The sequence below is a fragment of the Perca fluviatilis genome, chromosome 5, assembly GCF_010015445.1.
Source record: "Perca fluviatilis chromosome 5, GENO_Pfluv_1.0, whole genome shotgun sequence".
In the NCBI taxonomy this organism is placed as follows: domain Eukaryota; kingdom Metazoa; phylum Chordata; class Actinopteri; order Perciformes; family Percidae; genus Perca; species Perca fluviatilis.
This window is the reverse complement of record NC_053116.1, coordinates 23,852,618-23,879,738: the sequence shown is the minus strand read 5'-3', so window position 1 is coordinate 23,879,738 and position 27,121 is coordinate 23,852,618. Positions and strand designations below refer to the sequence as shown.

Below are 27,121 nucleotides of genomic sequence, written 5' to 3'. Positions count from 1 at the left end.
TGAAAAATAGGTTAGCTATATCTACAAATTCCCTATACCATTATCTAGGGTTAATGTAGGGGTCATATGTGCATTTCTCTCACCCGTAGGGTCATCATCAGCTCCCTCTGTCGCTTCAGACTCTGTGTCGGCCTCCACTTCGCGTGTGATGGTGCTCACGATGCGTAGCTCGGGAAACAGCGTCACACCTTCCTGGCTCTCAAATTCGGCAGCGCTGCGAGCAAAGTGGTCGATGCCGCTCAGGCTGATCTTGGGCTCTTCGGGCTGCAGCACCATCACATAACCTTCGGCATCTGGCACGGTTACGCAGGACTCCTCGTTGAAGCATCTGAGGGGAGATTCAAGTTTAAATACCTAGGAACCTGTATAGTTTATCGTTTTTTGATTAGGTTGCTGGTTCTCCCTCTGCTTTAAAATACATAAGGGGCATTTTAAATGTGCCCTGCATACCTAATGTATGTCCGGTTCAGGCAGGGTGATGGGGAAAGACAAAATCCTGAGATGGACTCTTATAGTTTCAGAACAACCATGACAAATTAAAGTGAATACATTTGAGTTGCCCTCACAGGTAGAAAGTTAAGGTAGAAGGAAAATTCATAATTTTGTCTAAATGCTCAGTCCACCCAATGAAACTTTGCTGATACAGATGTGCGTATGCAAATAAGAAGCGATGTTAAACTGCAACACTAACTGGAACTGATCATAGAGTTGTCTCAGCAGAAACCCAAGTCTTAATACATTCTCTTCATACATCATCTGTAAATGTAATGCTGTTTTGTTATTCACATTTCAGTCCCTGAATACATCATTGTTATAAAATACATCAGAGAGAACTGAAAAAGAAAATGCAGAATGTTACAGCTCCTCTGTCATTGTCCAACCCTTAAACATTTCATGTTTACTCTCTTTGTTATGGAAATTAAGAAAAACTACTGACCTGATCTACTTTACCTCATGAAACCATCTTTACATTTAAAGCAGAAAGACAAACCCTCTCTGAATGTCTGTTAGGCAGAAACAAACGAGATCATCACTACTGGGGAAGTATTTTTGGCTTCTGCTACTTACTTGACAGTGGTGGAGATGCGAAGGTGCCTGATGCCAGGGGTCGGGAACTGGCGGGAATTCAAGTAGGAGATGTGCTGCATGACTTTGTCAAAGGCATCAATGTCGTCGCCCTCCACGGTCAGAGAGGACTGGTTGGGGTTGAACTCAACCTGAGAGAAGAAACCAAGTTGATTAATTTGAGGCAAGATTGTCTAATGCCATGCTTACACACAAAAATGTGTTAGTGTGATACTAAGCTATTAATAAAAGTCACACAAAGGACATTTAATTCACGTTGTCTGTTCTTTAAATGACCTTTTTTGTGTTTTTTTTCAATTCACACTTAAATGCAACCTGTGAAGGATTTGAGTGCACACTTTGCTTCCCCTACTAGGATCCCACGCCTAAAAGGTTTGCAACCACTGAGTTGGACCGTCTTCTTGATGCACAGATCCAGCCTGACTGAGGTTGAGTTTGTTTTGTGTCTCTAAAACACTGTGCTCTCCTCACCTTGACAGCTGAAGCTACCTCCTCCGGCAGCTGCACGTCCAGTCCTTCCTTGCAGGTGTACAAACAGTCAATCACCTTCTTGTTCTCCAGCTTGCCAGAGCGGATCATCAGCCCCGCTAGGTTCCCTCGGAAAAACTGGGCCATTCGAGCATTTCCACCTGGGCACATCAGTACAGTGAAGAGGAGAAGCAAACAGAACACACACACACGTAAAAAAACTAGTTAGTTAAGTGTACATTCCACAGACTTCACCATTTCTTGGCTGGTGATTCAAGCATGCTGTCTCAATGTGCAAAGCTGGCGTGAATGGCGTTCATGCAAGTTAGTATGTGTGCCCTTACAAGGCCGGAGGCCTAGTGAGGGAGACAGGAGAATGATGGATGAGCTTGTACATGCCGTATGCATGCAACATCTGCATTAACCAAGTGAACTGCTGCTATACTGTGGAAAACAAACTGAAAAAAAGACACTCAAAAGGTATTATCTAAAGGTAATGGTGAAATTAATCCTCTTTAGTCACCTTATTTTCACAAAATAATGGAACCATCTTAAGGACTGCAAAATGTTTAAAATACACAAAAAGGATGAGCCTTGACATTTTAGTTGAGTGTTTCAGTATTGGTGTGAGGTGCATTAATCCTTTCGAATAAGAGATTAAACAATTGTGTTGTGTCTTCTTGCTGAACCATAATGAGTATAAGTCTGCGCCACTGCACCTGGACCTCCGCATCTCAAAGTCACAGTCATCCAGCAGTGTGTGTGTGTGTGTGTGTGTGTGTGTGTGTGTGTGTGTGTGTGTGTGTGTGTGTGTGTGTGTGTGTGCGTGTGTGTGTGTGCGTGCGTTGCTGTAGCACTGTTATCTGATATGGCGGTCATGTCCTGAAACAGCTATCACGACCAAAATGCTGCAGCCAGGTCAGAGTTTTGTGCTCATTATATGTCTACTTCTGCTCTGTTTGTGTATTAACTACTGTATTAGCTGCTGCAGTGAGAAGAGCGTAAAAATGGAGAATGAAGAAAACGCAAAAAAACAAAATAATAATAATAATGATGCAGGCAGCATTAAAAATCAAACTCATCCATACTGCATCATGCGCCAAACAGTTATGAATAAAAATAAATAATTTTTCTGCATCTAGAATGTAAGAATCATTCTAGTCAAAATGGAATGAGGATGCAGTTAGCTTGGTGGGACATTGTGGACACATGGACATATTTGAGGAGTAAGGGAAAGACTTGAGCAACCTGAGGTGGGCTCAGAGACTGACTCAGTGTCATTGTCATGTCCTGAGTTGTCTGTAAAGGACAGAAACAAGAGAGCAGGGAGAGACAGGGAGGAGGGTTGAGGATAGAGATTCAGATGCTAAATACGAGGCCATGGTGCATCGTTTGAGAATCTAACAAAGAGTTAATAGAATAACATGCACGATACATTTTTACACAAGCTCTAATCAAACAAATATAATGATAGATTATCAGGTAGCGTTAAAGCACTTCTTACTATTTTAGCCACCAAAAAAAGCTAAATGTTACAGAAACCAAAAGACATTCAAATCTTTTCTTTACAATGTACTGTATCTGTGCTTCAGATTTGTTTGTAAATTAATACATTTTGTCAAACAGAAGAATTATGGCTCATTTAATTTTCAGAGCATCCCTCCAAAAAATGTATTAAAAAGTTTACCTTGCCAGCAGGCACCAATGGTGAGCTGAGTTTCGATCTTGGAGGAGTGCAGCGGGTAGTCCTCTGTAACCAGGAAGGGCTCAAAGGTAGTTCCATCCACAAACAGAGACACAGTGGGCAACTCCACATTCAGCACATAGTGATGCCACTCTTTGTCACACGCCTGTGAAGAACACAACAGAGGGAATGAAAATATTAATAATAATACATTTTATTTATAAGCGCCTTTCTGGACACTCAAGGTCACCTTACAAGACAATATAATAGTAATAATAATAATAATAATAATAATAATAAAAACAAACAGAACATTACTAAGAACAGATGAGTGGTGATCATGTTGGATATGCCAGTGTGGGAAAAAATGTGTTTTCAAGCGGGGTTTGAAAAGGGAAAGCGAGTTAATGTTGCGAATGTCTGGTGGAAGGGAATTCCAGAGGCGGGGGGCAGAGATGCTGAAGGCTCTAAACCCCATGGTCGTCAAACGGGCAGGTGGTGTAGTGAGGTGAACAGATGAAGAAGACCGGAGAGTACGGGTGCGTGCGTTGATATGAAGGAGGTCAGTGAGATACAGAGGAGCGAGTTTGTGAATGGACTTGAAGGTGAGAAGAAGAATCTCAAAATCAATGCGGTGTTATACTGGAATCCAATGAAGCTGCTGAGGAACAGGAATGATGTGACTAAAAGAAGATGTTCCGGTGATGATACGAGCTGCAGAGTTCTGAACCATTCAAAGTTTATGTATAAGTTTGAGAGGAAGAACAAAGAGAAGAGCAGGGGGGGGAAAGCTGGAATGTGGACTGTAAAAGTTGCACAGTGTTGTGTAACTTACGTTTTTTCTTGGTTAAATTTCATGTGACACAGTTTATCACGCTCTAAACTCTAAACACAAAGTTTGGTTAAAGAAGCAGCTGACCTGATCAAGTTTCCAGTGAAACTCGGCTGGTTTGTAGTTCTCAGCCTCTGATGGATCCTGACGGAGGAGGAGGATCAGCCTGCAGTTGTGGACATACAGCGAGTAGTGGTGTCTGTTCATCTCTGCAGTAGAGAATATGAGAGGGGAGATCTAGATATGAAACTGTAGCTCTAAAATGTAAATGCAAACGTGTAACGGAATATCTGAATATATGTGAATATTTAAATTCAACTGCTGAATCTTCTATAGAGGCCACGAGAAACAATGAAGCAACTACCACACAATAACATTAAAGAGAAAAGGTTTGTGTAACCTATGGTTTACTGTTACACTTACAACTGATGACTACACAAAAAGAGGGCAGTAATTTACTTTTAAACACTGTAAGTTACAAGCTCAAGCATGTAGCCATGTAATGATGAAATATGCGACTACTGGAACTTGTCATCGGCCCATGCCAATTTCATAATTTACAAACATGTCTGAACAGGTTCTTACGGTGGCAGAAAAGATTTGCAACCAGTTTCACAACCAATTCCTATTAACAAATGGACTGTTCTCTAACCTGGAAATGCAACCATAGGTCATTTTCTTGGAGGAAAAAAAAGTCCAAGTCAGGATTTATCTGTACATGCAATCTTTGTACCAAACAGCAACTGGCTGTTAGATTTACAAGATGTACAGTACGTTTCTCAATATGTATCCTTAGACGTAGTCTATTACAATATCTAATAAAAAATCAATCATATGATGCCATACACTATAATTAGAGAGCATCAGGTTATAGGTCTATATAATTCAAATGGACTGTGGAGTTATCATCCATTAACAGACCTCAAAGCATATGCTTTCCTCTCAATTGATTAAGATAACCAAAAACAACAACAGGGCACCCTTTTAGGAACATAGTAACATATCATGTTTCAGAAATACGATTCTGGGCTCAGGGGGCTGATTATAATTTGGCAACATTACAGTATATTATCCATTTAAAGGGATAATCATGAGTCTAGTAGTTACATCAACAACACATTGTTAAAGCAGAATTTACTGGACTCCAGTATGAGGCATTTAATCAATTACTCCACTAACAGGAAGTCAATTCAATTTCCATTTTGAAAAATCATTTTCATGTCAAAAACAACTATTTGCTAACATCACAACTAAAGATTTGTCTGGATATTGTGATATACAGTACTGTTCGTGTGGTATATTTAAGTGTCTGGTCAGACACCCTGGTGACTTTTGATGTGCATTTAAGTGAACAATTAATTTATCAAAAAATAACCAACAGATTAATTTAATAATGGACATAATTTTTCTTTGGTCAAATTTGTGGTCCAAAATTCAATGCCCATGCTTTACAGTTTGAGTGTTTAACATGTAGCTTCAGTATTAAACTAAAAACTAAAATGTAGAAGAAATTAACTGAATGTGAGACATTTATGTTTCTGTGAACACTGTGCTGAATGGAGGTCATAAATGGTGCCGAGATCATGGGTTTGGGAGCTTCCCGTCCAGGGCACAGCGTCTGATGTAATCCTTCTTATATAAGCAGTCGAACAGAAGCTGATGAACTGCCTCTCACTGACAATGGCAGAGACTTTACAGTCAATAAGATCAAGGAGCTTGTGACCAGTGACCACACGCAAAATTTACAACTAGTGACAAAAATGGAAAGGTCAGTGAGCACACGGCAGAGGTGAGAAAGTTTCCATGTGTATTCAGCCAGCTGAGCACTAAGACTGATTATAGCCTGAAGCTAAAAACATTTTTTTATTAGAGCCATATGTTCAGACACCATATGTGCAAAAATAATGAGTATGCCACTTAGATGCCAAAAGAGTTAAAACCCCAGTTTTGACAGGAGACACCAGATATTTTAATGTAATATAGGGTGCTGACATTTTCAGATAACTGAGTCTGGATGTCTGGTCTTAACAAAGGATAATGTGAAGTAGTTTTACATATTTTTTGTTGCTGCTGTGTTTCTAACATTCATATCAAACAGCCCAGTCAGTAGTTTTTGACAGAATAGATAACAGGTATACTCACATACAAGTTGAGAGTTTGACTTACAAATGATGTTTGTTTCTGAACTGTACAGGCCTTTTGTTTAGCATATTTCTTTTTACAAATATTACACACGTAAACAACCCTTTAACAACATCAGAAACTAAAATAACTTTTAGTCAAAGTAGTTATCATATAGTGATATTCTTTGTATTAGAAAACCTGGCAATCAGTGCGGGAGTGATAGCAGGTTTATATCTATATTATGGTGGGTTGGCTTCCCTTTTGTTTATTATGCCTTTAATTATGTACTGTTATGTTTACTGTGTGAAAACCAATATAAACTCATAAAACAATTTCACGAAAAGTCAAACTAGAGCTTTGACACAGTCCAGATGCAGCTAAAATCGGTTCTACTCTTCTCCAGGGACGTTACCTGTCTTGTCAGAGTTGCAGAGGATGGTCTCCTTCTCATGGGCCCCGGGGCCATGTCTCATCCACACAGAGATGGTGAAGGGCTCCTTTAGGCTGGTGCTCACCATGCCATCAGGAACCTTGATGGCCTGGGTGCCATTGAACTCAAACACCTGGTCACTGTCATGCCCGTTATCGGTAGGCAGCCCTACTGTCCAGTTGGCGGAGCTGCTGGGTGTAGGCAGAAGCTCCACGGTGCCGGAGCTGGCTCCTAAAAAACAATCAAAGAGGACAAAGGCATTTATATTGGCCACTTGGATTTCCTAAAAAAGAAAAATATCACTACTGACAATAATCATTTCCATTGGAGCAGTTACTTACCGCACAGCTTGTGCAGTGACTTCTCAGAGTAGGTATCACGGTCGCAGCCCTTCCCAATATGGTTGGTTTCCAGTTCAATGTTGGCTCGGATGGATGTGATTGGCTCATCACAGGTCTCCAAGTGCATGCTGGGGAAAAGGGCCAGGCTACCTGTGCCAGGCTCGTATTCAATCCTCTTATTGAAACCTGAAAGACGAAGCCAGAGGTAGGAAAGAATGAAAGGATGTCCTTCAGCACAGCACCGATAACATGTGAGCAGTCAATACAGGGACTGTCAATGGTAATTACTCATTAAGAAGTACTTCAGTTCTTTCAAATATAATAAAAGGCCTTGTAGCTTAAAAGAGTTAAATAACCTTTTTGACAATGGCAGCCTGTGTGGATTCTGCATCAGTGGATCGCTTTTGTTCAACACAGAGACACACCTAAACAGTGATGTTTGGCGAGCTACATCGAGTAGAGGAGAGCTTTGATACCTTGCCAGCTGGGTTTGCAGGTGGGCTTGACGCTGATCTTGACCAGAACGTCCTCGGAGGCACGGTTCTTTCCACAGTCGTAGGCGGTCACGGTCAGCTTGTACATGTGCTCTTTGCCGTAGCTCAGTTTCTCGGTGTTCTTGATGAATCCTGAGTGAAGCAGGGAAAAAGAGAGAGCGTGAGGGCCGCTCTTTGTTTAATTTCAAAGCTGCAGCTGTGCTAGGAAATTTCTAATAAAAAAAACTTTGAGCTGATAAGCAGCAGACCAAAACAAAGTATTTTCAAATATTTAAAATATAAAAAAAGGCTGCCAAATTGTAATTTTTGCTAAATGGCCCAAAAGTGATTCACTGTCAAGCTGAACTAAAAGCACAATATAATAATGGACATCTTTGAAAAGTCTGAAGATCTAATATGGTTTTTACTGGCTCTTTCATTTAGTTTTACAAGACATGAAGATAAATAATCCTACAGTCCGACACAAATGACCAACTGGGGTGACTTTTCAAGGAGACCGTCATTGTCTCACAGGGCAACAAGCTGCCTTGAATTCTTGCGTTTACACAGATCAATGTGATGTGTCTTACGCATGCACTGCAGGGTTTACCCAACATGCATTGTAACAACGCTGCTAGGTGTAGGTTCTTACCATCTTTGTCGATGGTGAAGGGCACATCAGGGGTGACAATCTCGTAGTTGCAGATTTGGCTAAACTGGAAAGAGCAATCGGCGTCCACTGCCTCCACCTTCAGGATGCTGTCATACTTCTTTCCCTCGATAACGGTGGCTTTGTAGGACTTCTCCTTGAACACTGGCGAATACTCATTGATGTCATTCACCTGAATGTGGACAGTGGCCCTGAAATGGACATGCTTGAGTTAGGACACTGTCAGCTAGGGATGTTCAAAGACATACTTCCTTAATAAAAGACATGTCACATTAGTCCTGTTAAGTAAAAAGTACTTTAAACAAACATTTTGGGGGTCAACTCTTCTTCTTTTTTAGGGCATTTTAGGCCTTTATTTCTGACAGGACAGCTTAGACTTGAAAGGGGAGAGACAGGGGGAATGACATGCAGCAAAGGGCCGCAGGTCGGACTTGAACCTGTGGCCGCTGCATCGAGGACTAAGCCTCTTTATGTGAGCGCACGCTCTAACAGGTGAGCTACACAGGTGCCCATGGGGTTCAGTTCTTAATTAACCTGGTATTATAAAAAATATTTGAGGCTTGCTTCTTGCTTGTACAATTTACAGCGCAAGTCCTCGCTTATATCCATGCAAAATTGGTATTGTTACTGAAATTTCTCTAACCTAATTGATATGAAATTGAAAATGTAATCGAATCGGGACCTTGTGAGCCGGAATCAAATCTATTCGGGGAATCATTGGCGATACCCAGCCTGCGCTATTGATTAGTCTATTAGGATTATTTCCTCCATTCATCATTTTGTTGATTTCCTACAGCCCATGGTGACATGTTCAGTTGTCTTATTGTGTGCTGTAGCTGTTTTTATATTTTATATTATATTTTTTTATGTTTTTAATTGCTCTTTAATGTAAAGCAATTTGAACTGCCTTGTTACTGAAATGTTGTACAAGTGCTATACAAATAAAGTTGCCCTGCCTTGCCTTACCAACAGTTGAAAAACCAGAGATATTTATTTTTTTAATTACTGAAACAATTGATCAACAATCAAAGCAGTTACAGATTAATTTTCTGTCGATTGAGTAATTGAATAATCATTGCAGCTCTAACCTCACCTCATCTGAATGCTCATATGAATTTTTTATTTATTCATATTTATTTTTTAACTAAACTGACTGCACTCTTGATTGTTTTAACTGCAGTCAAACTATACAGAATCTGGTTAAGACAGAGGAAAATTAGGGTTCCAACCAGGTACAGACACTTTGAACTGGCAGAGGTTAACTCACTTGTGGGATTTCTTCATGTTGGCACCATCAGGACCCTCTCCACAGTCATAGGCTTGGATGGTGAAGGTGTGCTCCTTCTGCAGCTCGCAGTCCAGCTTGTCCTTGGCCCGGATGACCCCCTCGCCAGTGGACTTGTCCAGGACCACTGCCTCGAAGGGGACATTCTGCCCATGGATCCTGAAGCCGCAAATCTCACCTGAACACGCCAAGAGCCAAAAGAGAGTTTGCTCAGAATGACTGGTCAGGTGTGAAATATTATTGTTCAAATGAAAAATTATGTTAACAACAAAACCATAAATTCACGCAAAAAAAAAGAAAAAAAGATCAGCCACAGGTTTTGGGTGCCAGGGAGTTGTAGATAGGGGTGGGTGGTGTCTGTGGAGGAAGCCCAAAAGCACTGTCATATGGGTGAGTACTTGGGGAGGGGTGTTGGGAGAGGGGGTGGACATTTAGTATTGTAGAAGACGGAGTGTCTTTTCCAAGCCACTTGAAAACAGTGCATCCAGTCATGCAGGCAGAAACCGAAAAGATATGGACAGGCATTTTACACGGGTACTTAGGATTTTAGAAATTAAATTTATGAAACCAAGCCCAAAAAGTAAGTACATAGAGAACAGTATTTAAAGTGAAGATTATGTATCTCTGTAATGAATACAATTACAGTCTATTGTATGGTAGAAACAAAAATTAACATAAATAAAAGAAACAATTTTTTTTATTTGCAATAGAGCATTATAGCCTAATGATAAGTACCAATTCCGTCATCAAAGCCCAAAAATGTCTGTGAAAAGAAAAAAAATCTTAGACAATACCTTCGAAAATATTTTTTCTTAATCAAAGAAAGTCTTCCTGTGTAATTTTGCCTTGCACTCAAAACTACTGCAAAATAAATCAAGATCAAATTAAATCATAAGAGAACTTAACTGCTACAATAACAAAAAATACTGGATGAGAACTGGGGTTAGAAATATCAACTTGCTTGACATCCACATCAAATGACAACTGCAGCCATGCTAATGGTAGAGATTAGTGGTGGAGAATTAACTCAATATATCCACTGAGGCAAAGATGCAACAACAGACATTTTGTAGCAGAGAGAGTTTGCATTAGTTAACAATCTCAGCAGCTTTCAGTTGAAGACTTTCATGTCAGAAAAGTCCACAGGAGTCACTGTACCTGCATAGATCTGAAAGGTCGCAGAGAGGCACCATGAACATGGAGGATGCCTTTAAGACGTTCACATTAAAATACCAATTCTAGTGTCAATTTCTGCTCCAATTGCCATGGGTGTTAAGAGGTTGTGAAATCATCTCGTGTGTCCTTTCAGATTTTACTTTATTATTAAATAATAATTTGCTTTTTCTTCCATATTTTTTAATTAAAAGGATTGGACAAAATGGCAGCAAAGTGACTGAAAACTCCTGTTTTAAAGCAGCTTTCGGTTTCCTGGTGACAGCTGAAAAACTGTTAGGGTCTGCAAACTGCAATGGATGTCTCATGCACAGATATTTCTAAGTACAGTCAGCCCCACATCACACTTTTCATCCAGCTGTTGGAAGTCTAAGAAATTGAGGGTGAGAAAAACATAAAATCGAGAAAACCGAATGGGGAGATTACAGAGCATGGCGGGAGTTTCTGTGTAAAAGTGTGGATGCTGTTTTTTGCGTTAGTGGGTTAATAGTAACAACTAAGCACAAGGCAGAAGAAAGAGCCCAAGATCACCTTCTTTAGTGAGGGTCACCTCAAAACTCTCTACATGGAAGGGAGAAAAGATAAACCCAGATCAGTTAAAAGAAAAGTTAGGATCTCAGAGAAAACACAGAGGACAGGAAGGAAACAGACTCTTGCTATAAGCTTACAAAATCAAAAATATTCAGTTCTCACAAGCAAACCGTCTTCTGCCAGTTGAAAGAAAGGAAGGATTAAAACACTTATGAAAAGCTGGTTGTGTCAAAGTATTTTCAGTTTTATTAATGGATCAGCAACTCTTTTTAGAAGAAGCAACTAGTGAAAAAGTGACAGAACACCCAATTGCAAGCAACAGAAATCTCACTCTTTTATGTCAGCATGTTTTGGGGGATTCTGGAGAGTCTGTCCTTTAACAAGTTCGTCTTACTTCTTAAAACACTGCACATACAGTGTTCATTTGGAAAACTAGTGGATGGATTTATTAATTCAATTTGATCATTTAAAATCCATACTACAAGATAAGAAGCAACTTGGGAGAACAAATAAATAAGTTGTAGTTTATGAAGTCCTTTTCTGCTTGGCTGTTTGTTTTAAAGCCCTGTCAGTGCCTCCAGTGGGTTGGACCTGGTCATTTAGTTTTCACCTACTAAACAATTACAAATGGATTTCACATGAGAGACTGCTGTTCAGGGCCAGTCATGCAGTGGGAGTTGTGAGCCTACATGTTCAACACAGCTCTAATGACCAGCTCACACCCAGGGCTTCAGGAATTCCTCAGCTTTTCACTGCTCACACAGGCCTCTCAGCTCAGCCCGGGTCAGCCATCACAATGATTGTTACGTATTCATTGACCTGCAGTGGTCATTTAACCACTGGCACTAAATAAATGCAGTGGATTATGATCTGAGAATATTAAGTGGCTAATAAATCAATATGCTGCATATTTTTGGCATCCATTTGCAGGAACTGTGTTGCAGAAACAAGGACGTCTAATGTTCCGACATGAATCAAATAACCCAGATCTGGTGGGTAAATGCTCCCTGCTTTGTGTTCCTCGCTTCTTTTAGAGCACAGTCATCCATGAACACGGAGCTCATTTTCAAGTTTGCAAGAGCCTTGGTTTCAACTACTTCCTCGGCCTGACTGAACTCAACACACAGATAAAGACACACTTAAAGCTGGTCCCACAGTACATCACTGTAAATACACACACAAACTCATACAGTGGATCCTCATTCATGCTACATTTTTACATATTCACACTAATCTGACTTGAGAGCCTGTGATTGGGCTTCTTTTGTGGGTCAGCTTTACAGTGAACCTTGTGTGTTGGCACAGATGTGCTGAGTGACTAGAAGGAGGCTGGCAAGACAGAGCTGGTCAGCCTTGCTGCCACGTGAAGCCAGATTGCTTGCTCTGTCTCGAGAGAGCTAGTTCACAAGAACACGCACTCCATTCGCAAAGCCCTGCTCATCAAAAAGGGAGCCCCAGCTAAAATAAGTGGGAGCACCAAGCTCTGTATTCAATGCTTGTTTACTGTGAAAGGAGACAAACATCATGCAGAGAATGGGCATATTATTCAACTCCATGCCCTTCAGAAATGATGGGCCTCTTGCTGAAGCTGTCCACCTTAAAAACTGTGTGCTGCAAGGCCGATCAGCTCTTGAGAACAATGAGAGTTCACATAACTTTGTGAAGAATATTACATTTGGCATCTCCTCTGACAGGCATGTGGATGTTAAAGCCTCACTTACTAAATCAGAGACGTAATCTGAGATTATAGAAAATGGTCATATCAAGTGCTTAGAGCGCTGAGTGTGAAGGGACTAGCAGACAAAGGATCACACAACTCATGTTAGAAATGGTAGGAAATCATTTCCAATGCTGTGGTGTTTTGAATCCTGGCAAGATTCAATCCTGGTGTGATCAAACCCCCAGAGTGAATGCTGCCTTGGTACATAAAGCACACTAATTGTGCCTCTCCACTGTGAGGGGAAAAAAAACAAAAACATGAAAGAGTATTTTGATCTGAACATTAAAAGGGCCAATCTGGAGAATATGGCAGCCAGCTGTATGTCAGTATGACAGGCATGTCATAAAAGTCTAATGTGCAGAATGCCATTGAGTCCACTACCAGGAGTGCATACATGATGAATCAACAATAAGCAAAGTTGTTCTCTCCTTCACTGCTAAGTGAACATTTGATTTGTATAAACATGTAATCTCTAATATAACCTATATATCACAGAAAGAATGAAACACCCGAAGAGAGAGGGGCCTTCATATATTAACCATGACATACTCGTGATTTCAAAGCATTATGCTGAGGCTAGATTTGAGGTTGTATTTGCATGTTATATAAAGCTTTTTTTTGGTTTCGTTTAAAAGAATCATTAGTTTTGTTTATGAATAGTCCATTAGCAAACAGATTACATGTCATTAAACGTACACAACAATGTCCTTATCTATGAATCCAATTCTATGAAATTTGCATTATTGACGGATGAACAGATTTTCTGTATCCATTACATGTAACACAATCTCAAAGCTTTAATGGTACAAAGCAATTAATATGTTTTCTTTTTCATTTATTGTGAAATGAGTCATTCCAAGGAAAGTGAAGCTGAGGGAGTAAAGGAATAGCAGCAGCAGCATTAAACCTCCTCTCTCACCTGCGTAGCGTAGAGGAGCATCCTTGTCCAGTGCAATTAGAGGAGGGTCCAGAAGTACTTTGTCATCGTTTTCCGTTACGATCCCGTGGTACGTCGTCTCGATCCATGGTTTGTGCTTATTGACTGTGAGAAACAGAGAGAGGAAATGTCAGTGTCTATAAAAAAAAAAGACAGATGTCCTGACAGGCAACTTGTTTTTCTCTTGCCGCCACTAATTAGCAATTTACATATTTTTTCCTTTGCTATTAATAATTAGATTTCATCTGTTTTCTCAAATTGCTACTTTCACTTTTGTCCTTCTTCCCATTGCAGCTTGAGTATATTTTTAATGATGTTTTAGGTGCATTTAATATTATTTTTAGAAGCACCAACCACGCACAATGAAAGAACTGGCCCCGACAGGAACGAGCAACCACGAGCCAAGGAGGACCAAGACTGTGCAAGGTTTCAGCTGGTGGAACGTTTGGTGGGGTGAAAATCTGCTGCTCTTGAACCTCCATTGCACATCAATCATTCTCCATCCTAAATACAATGTACTTACGTTAAATGGTTCAATTAATCCAAACTGAAGACAAATTCTTTCAAGATGATTTTAGGATAGCACTTTCTACGCCAGTAATGTTTCAAGACACAGACAGAACCACAATCCATATCAGTTAATGGCTTTTGACAGGGGCATTACATGTATGATAAAGGCTCTGGCTATGACTTTCAGGCCGGTTTGTGGAGCAGTAGTTGGGCTGTTCACAGCTTTGTGTACTAGTCGGCCTGGGAAGCATCCCAGCTGCAGACAGGACTCTGTTATAGCTGGCGGCTGCAGAAAAAGCTGCAGTGAGTGACATATTTGGGCTGGCTTACAAAACAGCACTGACGCAGGGGAGATGCAGCTCTCTTACAGCCAATATGTGCTCACTCCAGAGCAAGGCGAGAGGATGGCATTCCTGTGCTACTGATCTGCAAAGGTGATGCTAACTCTGGCTGACAGTGCACTGTGAGGAATACATACACTGGGAGTGGTAACGGACCACCTGGCACATTTCCTGATGACAAGACAGTAACAAAATAAGTATTTCCAAATGTTTTATATATATATATTTATATATATATATACACACACACACACACAAACACACAAACTATTTGACTGTATTTTGGAATGATAATTTTAATTCAGGCACAATATCATATTTAGTTAGCCTAATTTTAATCAGGGCTGTAGACTGCAACCATTACATAATTGCTTTATGCAAGACCTATTTACAAGCGGCTCCACTTTTTTCTCCTCGATCACACTGATTGAGTAAAATCTTTGAAAATGTTGAATCATTTTCTCAAAGAAGATGAAGCTACTAAATGTAGGAATGTAGGAAATTCAGAGCTTGTTTAAATCATCTGCTGCCTTTCTGTCCTCACCTAAACCCTACTGCCTTTATTTAGAAGGTCATTTTTAATGTAAACTAAATGTAGCCACGTCATGCATTAAAGCTAATCCATGCTAACAATGAATTGCTGTGATAGCCTAATCAATGGCAGGAAATCACGGACAACAGGACAATAGGCAGGAAACTGTTCTGGTTATGTAATAGTTCATCTGGGATTATCAATGAGCTTTTTAATAATTTATGAAGCACCATAATTTGCCAGTGGTTTTATAGGATCTTATTTATGTTTTCAAACGCATTTGATATAGCCATAAAGCTATAGTGTGTAGTTTCTGTCGCCCCCATGAGGAATTCTAAGTAATGACAACAAAACTGTTGGCACATGATACAAGCCATCCGTGATCGCGCCCCCACCTCTCCTCCACGCAGTTGCTAGTAGCCAAGGAGAACACGGAGGATTAAAAAAACATGATGGACTCTTCAGAAGAGGTAATTACCTTCACTCGAGCTTCTGCGCGGGAAAGTCATCAGATGCCACAATCTTCTGAACATAACCATACTGAGAAATACAGAGAGAGTTGTGTGGAGCGGATAGTCTTAATTAGCTTTGTAGCAACTCATTTGGCTTGAATATAACGGAGGTTCAATAATATCAAAACGTTACGCACTAAAGCTTTAAGTTGTCAGAAGTATCTAAGAACACATGAACAATCTCAGGCAGTGGAAAATAAAGCTCTGAATGTGATTTCTCTATAATGTCCAAGTTTCTAAAATATTGTGCTTAAAAAGATGCAAACAAAGCTGCACTAGCAAGTGATGGCTTAAGTCTTGATTAATGTTTTATGAGAAGAAGTCTGGGAAAAATAGATGACTTTAAGCAAATAATTTAAACACTCAATTACACACCTGGTGAGCATTTTCTCCTCTTAGGGCTAATTATTCCACTGCAGGACAAGGTTGCACTATGCTTCTTAATATGAAAGTCTCCAACAGCTATGTTTGCTATTATAAGGCCTATTTTGTTATCATTTAACCAAAAGCACTCATGAGAAAATCATATATATATATGCTATTTTTATAGGAACTTACAAGGAGCACTTGGATTTTATCGCTGTCCAAGAGCACAATAATTGATTTTTGTATCCATGTTAATGCATACACATATTGACACCTTGTATAAATCTACCAAAAAACTAGGCCTTTGCCATGATTAAAAAACGTAATTATTTTCAGATTTTACTTTTGTCACAGGTAAGTTAATCAGCAATATTATGGACTGCAATTTTCAGTATTTTAACCTCTGAAAATGAAAGTAATATACTCATTTAACACCTAGGCTAAAACTTGTATTAGTCGTTTCTCATCAGCTGACACAAAAAGCTTCTTAGGTTACACATTACATCCAGAATTAAAGGCAGTCAAATTATTTTCCTTTGTGAGTCTTTACAGTTTAATCCTAATTGAAATGTGTTTTGCATAGTGAAATTAAATTCACAGCCGTGTCATGCTGCAGAAAGCCTCAATATTACACATTCATTATCTGTCTAATAGGAAAACGCCTGATGTTCAATAACACAATCTGTGCCACAATTATATTATGAGCTTCAAACTGTAACCAGATAAAAGAAAAATGTACAAAAGCATAAATAAATGATGAGGCTGTTTTCAGGCAACTTTAAATGTCAGTCTGCCAAATCCAATTTAGCGACACAAATGACTTGGGTTGAGTGTCTTCACATAATTTAGTGTAATTCTCAGTGATTACACGATCAATGCAAATAATTTGACTTGCACAGGATTGATGTGATGCAATGAATTATGCTATGTTTCCACTACGTGGTATGGCCTTGCTCTGCTCGGCTCACTTTTAGTACCAGGTCCTTTTCATTATTTTGTTTTCAACTGCGGATAGTACACGCGGCATTCTAAGCTGATCGCCATAGCACTGTTGCGTGAAACTGCCGTGATATAATTTTCAACATGACACTCGCTGAATCCTTTCATCGGCAGAGGCCTGGTCAATTCGTATGGTACGGGTCTCCCAATTTGTAAAATCTGGGGCAAGTGAATAAGAAATTGTGGACGCTATTAATCCGTCTATCATTGGTTCATTCATTTTTCAAAATAAAACCCCAAAAGTAAAACATGTATGTATGTGTCAGTTGAAAATATCAAAATTGAATAAAACGCTCATTATGCAGTTTTTCCATTTTTCATTTGAGCACAAAATCGGGACTTGGAAAAACGAGCCATTATCCGTTTTTTTGGGGGGTTTTGGAAACGAGTATTGAGAAAACAAGTAATTTTTTGCTAAATGTAGTAAAAACTTATCTTTGGTTGAATCTTGTCCAACACAAGCAGTAAGAATGAGTTGTTGTGTTTGCCAGGAATTTAGAATTGATCAAGCCCAATAAATTGTCTTTACTGAGTGTCTTGTGACCTGAGATGAAGTAAATGTCTTTAGACAGATTGCCAGGTCAGACTACTACAATAATCTGCTTTAGCTTCCACAGAGTCACAATAAGTGTTAGCCAGGGCGTCTTCAGCACTGAGGTGCACTGAACCAGGACGGCACTGAATGGTACGACATCAAGCTGCATTCTCAAAGCTCCTGCAGTTTGGCCTAATCCTGACCGAGAACACATGAACTAACCAAGAAGGCTGTCTGCCTGTGCCCTTCCTGTCTGGTCTAGTTAAATATAATTTGCATTCATCTAAAAAGCACCATGTCCATTTGTACAGCATCTATCTCCACCTTGACTGATGAGCAAGGACCTAGAAAAAGAGTTTGACTATAGAAAGTGCATTTCACCCACTTTAAAACAACAAATGCCTGCTGGCACAGGAAAAACTAAATGTCGTATTTTGGAAGTCAGACAACTCTGTCACAGCTAATCGACTTTGTGCTGTGAAGTCAAGCAAAGTCTCACAGAGGAGACCAATTTCCAACATTGGTCTGAGATGTGCAGCACAGATCAATTGAAATAAGAGATGATGCAGATATGCTCACAAATGGCAAACTGTGAAGCAGAAAAACGTGACACGGATTAGGTGAAGGTATGAGGATAAAAAGGCAGACCTGGGAGGCAAATTCAAAAGCAAACTGCACTACTCCCGTAAATCACAGTTAAAATCAAAGCCCCTTTCACTCACACACACCTCCCATTAAATGAAATCTAAAGCACGATTATATTTTAAGCGTGAAATGCTCACATACATGTGTGAAATTGCCAACAAGGCCCTTTTGACAAGATTGCTTCATCATCTCCCTGCAAGTCTGCAGTGAATGGGAAGAACATTTGTTGTGCTGTGAACATTTGACACAAAGCAAAAAAAGATATTTTATGTGCACAAATGCAGACACCATTATTCTTCGAAACAACGGGGTGATTTATTACTACCTATAAGATGAGATTTTTTATGATTATAAAGGAGAGCCTCTCTGGGAGAGACTAGATGTTTTTCTTCAGGAGGGGAGGCTTTGGGATTTAAGATTGAAATGAGATTAGGAAAGGGGCTTTGAAATGCTTGAAGCAGTCGAGGGGCCCGCTGCTGCAACACTTTAGTGTGGAAGACTGACATTTACTTAATTTAACTTAATTGGGAAACCAATTCATGTAATGCGATGCATACTCACTACTGGCCCAATTACAACCTGCACACTCAGTCCTTCACTCACATAAAAGCAGATAATTCAAGAAGAATCTCTTGACTTCTAACAAATAATCAACATTAAACTGATCAAGATCCCCCATGCTGCAGAAGATGCTTGAGAAGCTTTAAGTGTTGTGTGTGTGTGTGTGTGTGTGTGTGTGTGTGTGTGTGTGTGTGTGTGTGTGTGTGTGTGTGTGTGTGTGTGTGTGTGTTGTAATTTGTATCCACTGTAAATTGACATAATGTCTTGTTTTATTATTAATCTATTAAAATAGGCCTGATACAGAATTGTGTCACAATTTGATTAATTCCATGTAGGGCTGCAACTAACGATTATATTCATTCTAAACGATTCTATCCATTACTTATTTTTTATAAATTTACAAAATATCGCAAAATTGTGACAAACACAAGCTCCCAGAGCCCAAGGTGACGTCTTTAAATTACTTGTTTTGTCTGATCCACAGTCCACAGCAAATGCTACAATTCAAGAATCTGAGAACAGGTTCAATGTGTTGAACAATTAATGAATTATCTGAATTGTTGCAGATTAATTTTCTAATTGATAAATTGTTTCAGCTCTAATCCCATGTAGAATGGCAAAAGAGATCATAGTCCTAAATCCTTACACGTTGAACCTAAGGAGGTCACAGCAATGTGGGACAATGTTACACCAAGAAAAAGAGTAACGTCTACGGAAAACTTCTTTCTCAGAATACTTCAAGTTTAAAGACAAGAAGAGCACAATGATTGTTTGAATTTGCCTCTTAATTTATCTGAAGCCTTTATTGAATATAATTGCTGAAAAGAAAAAGTCAATACTGTGACTGTGTGTACGCTGTAATTCTGAAGTCACTAAGCCATAACAAGATGCCTTCAAGAACAAAAAGTAAGGATGGTACATCATTAATTCCATTTAATGCGTATTTTTCTGCTAGAGTACAAACTGACTGAAGAAAGGTGAATAGAAAGGGGCTAGCTACAAAGATTTTAGATCATTGCACAAACATGCAATCATTGTGGGCTTAAGGGGTGGACTACAGTGACTCACCATCCTATTTCTAGCACAGAGAAACCATCGGCCTCAATATAAATATTAGATGGAAAGTCACAATATAAATACACAGATATAATGGGCTGATGTTTGCCTCTTGCTGAATAATTGATATTAACCCTGTCGAGTCATCCTATGCTGCTGATTAAGAATGAACCACATCTACAAAAAAATTATTATAATTATAATATATTTATTTCTTAGAAACCCAACAACAAATGAACCCTACTATATACTGTATCCACTACCAAACAAATTAAGCCCCAATCTAGCAGACACAGACACAAAATAAAATCATTACAGAAGCCTTTGAGAAATTAAAGATGTGTCAGACGCAGCGGACAAACACTATCAATCCGTTACTGTACGAGAACATATGGACAGTTACGGGACCCACTTACAGCCTGGAAACACACTACCTGGTATGCAATCCTGTTACGCAGCAAATAAAGCCAATGACACTTAATCCTATAATGGGATGCGTGTACTTCATTCACTGACAAGGTCAAGCAACAGGCAAGACATCAAACAATCAACTGAGGCTGCCAAAACTTTATTATGCATGTCTAACGATGAGCATGATACAATGATATTAGTAAAGATGTCCCGCCAACAACAGGAATCCACTTTAAGAAAAAAACAGGAGGAAGAACTCAGAGGAACATGAACTTTTTAGAGAGAGAGAGAGAGAGAGAGAGAGAGAGAGAGAGAGAGCAGGGTTGAAACATGGCTGAATTCCTCTAAAACAGGTAGACAAGGATAAAGTACAACCTGTGACTGTGTGCCAAGCTGTGCCGTGCCAAGCCATCTACTGATAAGCTCTATGTCTCTGTCCCCTGCACTGTGCACTCTTTTAAACCAGAGTGCGTATCTTAAGAGACCATTAATGCTTTCAAATAAATTGGTTATTAAAATAATGCATGCTTTGTCATGTATAGAAAAAGGTACAGATTAGTTTCTTTTAAAGGATGAGTTTTCAACCTGCTGTCTTGTTTTTGTTGTATTGTTTTTGTAGTGCCTGTTAAGTATAGAGGGACATAATATATATATATATATATATATATCTATATCTATATATATTTACTACTATGTTGATAAATGTAAGTACACTAAGTTGCCAGTTAATTAGGTACACCTTGTTATTAATAATAATAATAATAATACAGTTCTGTAATAAACCCTCTTTTTTTTTTTTTTTTTTTTTTCTTTTTTTCCCCCCCCCCCCCCCCCCCCCCCCCCCCCCCCTCAGTCATGGTATGGATGCGTTCAGTGTTTCCCACAGAATTAGATTCTACTGTATTTGTGCCATCACTGACTTCTTTCATGACCTCCAAAGACAACCACTAACACCACTGACCATTCACATGAACACAAAGACAAAGCCCTTTACGGTTGGCTCGCTCTAGCCTAACCTTTACAGTTTGACCTATTAACCGTGATGAATTACTTCCTGCGAGAATGTTAGGGCCACAATAGGTCCTGCTAAACCTGAGATTCAACAGGATGCCTTTGCACACTCTCACTGCCTCCATGCCACTGCTGTGATGTCTCTTCTTCAAAAAAACATTCTGCCTCCCCAACACTTGCCAAAAGCTTTACACATGTCCTGCTACTGTATTACCATCACTCCTGACACGGACTTAACCAAATACGATGATACCAGACTGTTTACAGGCTACTGCTCACCCAGGGAGAGCCAGAGAAATGCACCACAGCTGTCCAGATTGCAGCAGCATAACTGCAGCAGATGATCAGTCTGTAATTATCAGATAAAGCCTGATAATGCCTGGGAACCTCTGAGGGCGTGTTGTGTAATGATGATGGTGCAGCCAAGTGTCAGGCCTGTGACACGTTGTAGAGGGCTCTGCTTCATCTCAATTTAGCTCATATTTTACTTTTAATGTTAGACAGCCTATAAGCCTTCATCTTCTTTGATTATGCAAATGTGAAGCTCTACTGCACCCCGCTGTTAGGCAAATAAGCTACTGAGCGAAACTTAACTCGTCAGTGCAATAATAGTCCAAGTTTTAACAAATGTATTACCTGGTGACTTGTGCCCCGTTTTTAAAATCCATCCTCAGTGCTGCGATCACAAGTGGACAGCTCTGAGTACAGGTGGGAATGCACCCGAGATCCGATCACTCAGACCGCATTCGGAGGTGGTCAGGGCCTGTGTGTTTTGCCTGTCTTTGTATTTTGAAAGTTCAAGGTTCTTTATTGGTCATGTGGACAACTTCAACAGAAGTTGAAATGAAAGTCTTCCTCAGGCATGCTCCAAAGTATTTCTCATATCTCAGAAACCACTGAGAGTGAATCGTGTGTTTTGGATGTTATTATCATACTGTCGGCGAAGTGTCTGTGTTTTTGTTCCAGTGCTATCTCTGCATAAAAATTAACACCCGCCCGCCTGCTCTTAACCCCAGGCTTTCTGGAGCTCAGTGCCCCGTGGTAGCCTGGAAAAGGAGGCCGTGTCGGCGGTACAGAGGTCCGGAGGGAACGCGCTAGACGATAACCTTTTTTTTTTTTGTTTCATAAAATGTATTTGAATTCACGAATATGTAGGATATTAAGCTACAGACTTTCCTGTTCTTACATCGCAACTTCTGGATTTGCTATTTAGAAGCCGGCAAGCCTGACTTGTAAAAGCAGCATGATGTAATGTTCACAATAAAAGTCCCCCATTATTTTGTAATTTAAAATCTTTTATTATGAAGCAGAAAAATCAGGAAAGGTTGGGTCGTCAACTTAACACGACTCCTAGCGAACATAAATTGGTAAAATAAAGCAGATATCTGAAAGTACGAACAAAAACCCAAAGATATGACATGCATAGTGCCATAATGTAAAGTTACATCCTTCGGCACACAGATAAAGTCTGTACTTTTTCATTAGTCATCTCACATTTCTGTAATAATGTATGATTTATGTGAATCACTCATGATGCGTGTAGAGACACATTCTACTGCCAACACACATAGTAGTTAGAGCAGTCCACTTACCAAGCTGTAACCATGTTTAATTCTGCTGTAAAGTTGGGCATTTTTACATGTGGACTGACTCTCTTTTGGAGCAAGTCTCAAGTGGCCACTTGATGAACTGCAGTTTTTTTAGCACCGGAGGTGGCCGCTTGGTTTATGTCCTTAGAGATTTCAGATAACATTATAGTATGTAGCCTACTTACTACTACGCTATAATACTGATACAAACAGTGTGAAAATGTTAGCATGTTTAAGTAAATCACATACTGAGCAGCTGGTGCATGTGATTAACTTTATACACAAATAACTTCAATCAATGGCAAAATTTGCCAATCACAGACAACATAAGCGGCAGCAAGCTCTACAAGCAGAGTGTGCAGGCCGTCTTTTTTATTGTTTGAGACTAAATAAAGCCTCTCTGTTGCCAGGTCGTTTTTCATATTTGTTCCATTAGCTGCAGCAGTACACTGAAGAAAGGAGAAGGCAGTGTTTGTGATCAGGTGATCGGCTGACCTTGAGGTGTTTCCAGGGAGACGGCAAAAAAAAAAACTTGGAAAATTTTGAACAGTTTAAACTGTGAAAACTAAATACAGAAGAAAATGCACCCCTTAAATCAAGTGCCTTAGAGTATGTACTGAGCAGTAGGCAATTCCAGCTATGGAATATTTCTAACTATTCAAAATCTCTGTGCTTGCCAGAAGGAGAGCTTTCAACAACCAGAACCACAGGACCCCTTCATGGCAGTTTAGAAAGTCGCTCAGGACGTATTGATGTCAGACAGAAATATCCAACAGAGACAAACAGAAATTGCAGCCAAACAGGCAAAGGTATGAGGTGCATGCAAATCTGAGTCAAGCAATGACTTTAATTATGCTGGTGAGTGGCTCTCTTAATTCCATGGAACACGAATAATCAATGGACAATCTGCTCACGGTCTGAAACAGTGGGCACACTTCTCTGTTTGTCTTGCCTTACAAGCCTCTCAACTTGTTGACGCAAGCCACCTCCATCACAGACTGGAGACTGTTCTAGGGACCCTTAAAGGAAACCCAGACCCCAGAGGCCCTCACTCCCTAAACACCCTGCTCACACAGGAGAGCCTCTCAGTTTCCCTGCCAGGCAACAACATTTGTTTGTCCTCTATGTAGTCTCAACCACCCGACAGAACGAACACACCCTCAAGGACCGTAGTGCTTCTCTGAAGAGGGGGTTGGGAGTCGCAAAACCTTGAACGCAACTCAATCACCTCTCTGTGTGAACGGCACAAAAGAGCCAGTGAGAGTGAAGAAGTGAGAGTGAGGCGGCTAGTGCTCTGTGCAGGCAGTCGGGTGCAGCTGACCTGTGGCAGGTATATGTGCTCTTTGGTTACCTGTTTCCCATGGAGCCTGAATCTTAATGTGGACACGCCCAAATGTGAATAGTTGCAGTGCCAGTTTTGTTCCTGGAAGCAATGGGACTTAATGGAGGAGGTCACACAGACATATAAGCTACAGATGTAGATCAAATTAAAACATGTATGTTCTGGTTTTTATTACACTCACACCAATACAAATTACACAATGAAATTGATATTGATTTAAGAATTAGGTATGCAATTTCAATATTTTAAAGAAGAAAAAGGATATTTCTGCCATTACAATGTTAGTGGATTTGGATAGTGTATTGTAATATCTTCACAAGATACAGCTCCTGTAAAATCATTAATTGATCTAACTGAATTGAGCCGATTTTTAACTAATTCATATCCTTATACTATATAAAAGGGAAAATTTATAAAAATTCTGGATATTTTGACACTCTCATATTGGCGTTTTCATTTCTGAATATAACTTTTTGCTCTGCAGTTCCAATGTATAACATCAGGACCAAGGGCTCACATAATATATAATATGTAAACTAATTTCTTAGTGGCAGGCTGACACAACTTCACAGTCATCTGGCACAACTTAATATTCACAACTGAATGACCCATTCTTGACAGTTCACTGACTCCATTCAGCCAGCGAAGGCACCAATGACAGGAAAGTCACCACTGACCCAAATTGAGTCCAGTATTCTCATGGTCTATCGTTCTAGCACTAAGTGGCAAATTACCAAATATAAATGCTTCAACAATTTAGCACTTTCGTGGGATTATCTCATATTCACATTCTTGAGGGGCTTGAGTTGCGATCCCACGAACAGTGGCCACATTGTGACGTGCTTAGTCAACAGCCCGACCCCTGAAGTCTAGGCCTAAAAGCCCTTTGTTCCTCTGAGAAATCTCCGATACTGAAAGAAATGTAAGAGTTAACTTGCAGGAACAGGGCCTCTGTGTAGGGCAAGTAAACTCTTATTCAGGGCAATACAGGGTAAAATGTTTGGTACTACTACACAGAAGCAGTAATACATTTTAAATCCCACTTTATAACAATGAAAAATTTCCTTCATTACCGCAGTCCTGATTGTCGGTTTGTCAGCAGGATATTATAACAAATACACAACAGGTTTCAATTAAATTAAGTGTAAATGCAAGCAATTACCGAAAGAGCGAGTGATTAGGTTTGACTGTGGGTAGTGCCACCATGCGGCCAGTTACAAGGCACTTTGGTGCTCATAACTCCTGTACCATGAGGTGTAAAAGGCCTATTTTTTTTTATCCAATCTTCCTCTAGATTTGATGCATATTTGTCCGAGTCTGACAATGTTTAGGCTATTAATTCATGTTTTTGGTGTTCCATTTTATTTTCCTATAATTGGCTGCCAATATCTTGGTATATTTGACACTGACTCCCATAACACTTGTAAAACTGTAATTACATTTGGATGGACAACTCTTAATATTCCTTCAAATAAGGTGGCACAACAGTATAATATGCAAAGGTATGTGAGGTCCCGGAGTCCTTTTTAGGCCCCGTCCACACGTACCAAAACGATCTTTTTTTTACCCGTCTTCCCTGGATTCGTTTCAAGAAAAGTTGCGTCCAAACGAATCCACTTGTAAATGACTCAACACGCTACTTCCTATTCCAGGCCTATAGGCGGCGCTGTTTCTGCTACAGAAATTCACCAAAAACGGAGAAGAAGAGCAATATATCTTGTGTAGAATCCAGAGAGAAGGGTCAGGGAGCAGAGACACAGTATTTAGATGAAGTGAGCTGGTTTGACCATGGAGATGGGATGTGCTCGCTTAGCTTTAACGTAGTTGTGTGCGTCAGCGGCCGTGGGAGAGGGTGTAAAAGAGGGGTGTGGCGATAACATCATCGATACGGATCCGTATTCACCATCCATACGAAGCCAAACGAGAGCCGTTTTCGGATTTTTTCACCCTGAGACCAGGTTTCAAAAAAGTGCGTTTTCAGGCAGTGCGTTTGCATGATTCGTCTGGACGGTTGGCCCAAACGATGCAAAACATGTGCGTTTGCACAAAAAAAACGTTCCGTGTGGATGGCCCCTTAGTTGCATCTGTGTCCAATGACTGGTGATGATAAAGCCATTTATCTTGTAGTGACTAAACACTGGAATACATGAAGCAGATCACGAAGCATCAAATGAAATGGGTCCTATCAATCAAAACCACCTAAAGTGACGCACTGATGATAGCTGACATTTTCTTTTTTGTTTTACCAGCTGACAAAAGCCATGACATGTTCAAAGTGAAACTTTAGACATCTGGCTAATGACAGAAAAACAGTTCAGTTGATATTTAATGATGTTATTTCTTAGGAGAAACAAGACTGTAAACTGGTGCTGAATGGTGGCATACGATACAACAGTGTTACAAGAGCTGCATGGGAGAGCCAAACAATGCAGTCATTGTCAGCTGTGTGCATCCACATAGTTTGTCTGTTTGCCATAACATAGCAAGATGACTTACGTCACACAGATTGTTGGGAGCTAAAAGGTTTAAAATAGGGAATCGGAGTGTCAACAAATGTGAAAATGTGAGCATATTTATTAACCCAGGGTCAACAAGGTCACTGATGACTGGTGATCATCCCAGGTTTTGGTTTCTGTGATCCTCTAATCAATAGACCTATATGGGATGCGAGCATTTCATAAGGTAGGTTTCAACAAATATTAATTTTTGAAGGCTGAAATCAATGTTTGTGTAAGTGAAGCTGCTAATGGCCACTTAGAAAAGCCTGTGAATAAGCACTTAGACTACAGCAGAACTGATTAGTAAATTCATATATTAGTTGATGTAATGATCATAATCATTTCAAATCATTTTTAAATAAAAGCAAGCAATTTTAGTAAGAATAAAGAAAGTGTAAAATATTTTCCTGCATGTCTTATGTATTTATATGAGCATAAAATAAACAGAATATTTGAATG

At 39.8% G+C, this 27,121-nt stretch overlaps 1 protein-coding gene across 4 annotated transcripts in view; it reads right to left on the bottom strand.

Moving 5' to 3' along the window:
• Nucleotides 1–27,121, bottom strand: part of clstn1 (calsyntenin 1) — a 41,360-nt gene that overhangs the window by 11,235 nt on the left and 3,004 nt on the right. The window contains exons 2-14 of one of the 4 annotated variants that reach the window (XM_039799300.1): nucleotides 13,737–13,859; nucleotides 11,098–11,127; nucleotides 9,376–9,571; nucleotides 8,091–8,299; nucleotides 7,442–7,591; nucleotides 6,966–7,151; nucleotides 6,607–6,855; nucleotides 4,158–4,279; nucleotides 3,242–3,404; nucleotides 2,803–2,853; nucleotides 1,558–1,715; nucleotides 1,069–1,217; nucleotides 84–328 (exon numbers count right to left, since the gene is read on the bottom strand). In XM_039799300.1, the coding sequence (XP_039655234.1) occupies nucleotides 84–328; nucleotides 1,069–1,217; nucleotides 1,558–1,715; nucleotides 2,803–2,853; nucleotides 3,242–3,404; nucleotides 4,158–4,279; nucleotides 6,607–6,855; nucleotides 6,966–7,151; nucleotides 7,442–7,591; nucleotides 8,091–8,299; nucleotides 9,376–9,571; nucleotides 11,098–11,127; nucleotides 13,737–13,859 (2,031 nt within the window). The remainder of the gene's footprint in view (nucleotides 1–83; nucleotides 329–1,068; nucleotides 1,218–1,557; nucleotides 1,716–2,802; nucleotides 2,854–3,241; nucleotides 3,405–4,157; nucleotides 4,280–6,606; nucleotides 6,856–6,965; nucleotides 7,152–7,441; nucleotides 7,592–8,090; nucleotides 8,300–9,375; nucleotides 9,572–11,097; nucleotides 11,128–13,736; nucleotides 13,860–27,121) is intronic. The other 3 variants (XM_039799303.1, XM_039799301.1, XM_039799304.1) reach the window with 3 other exon arrangements.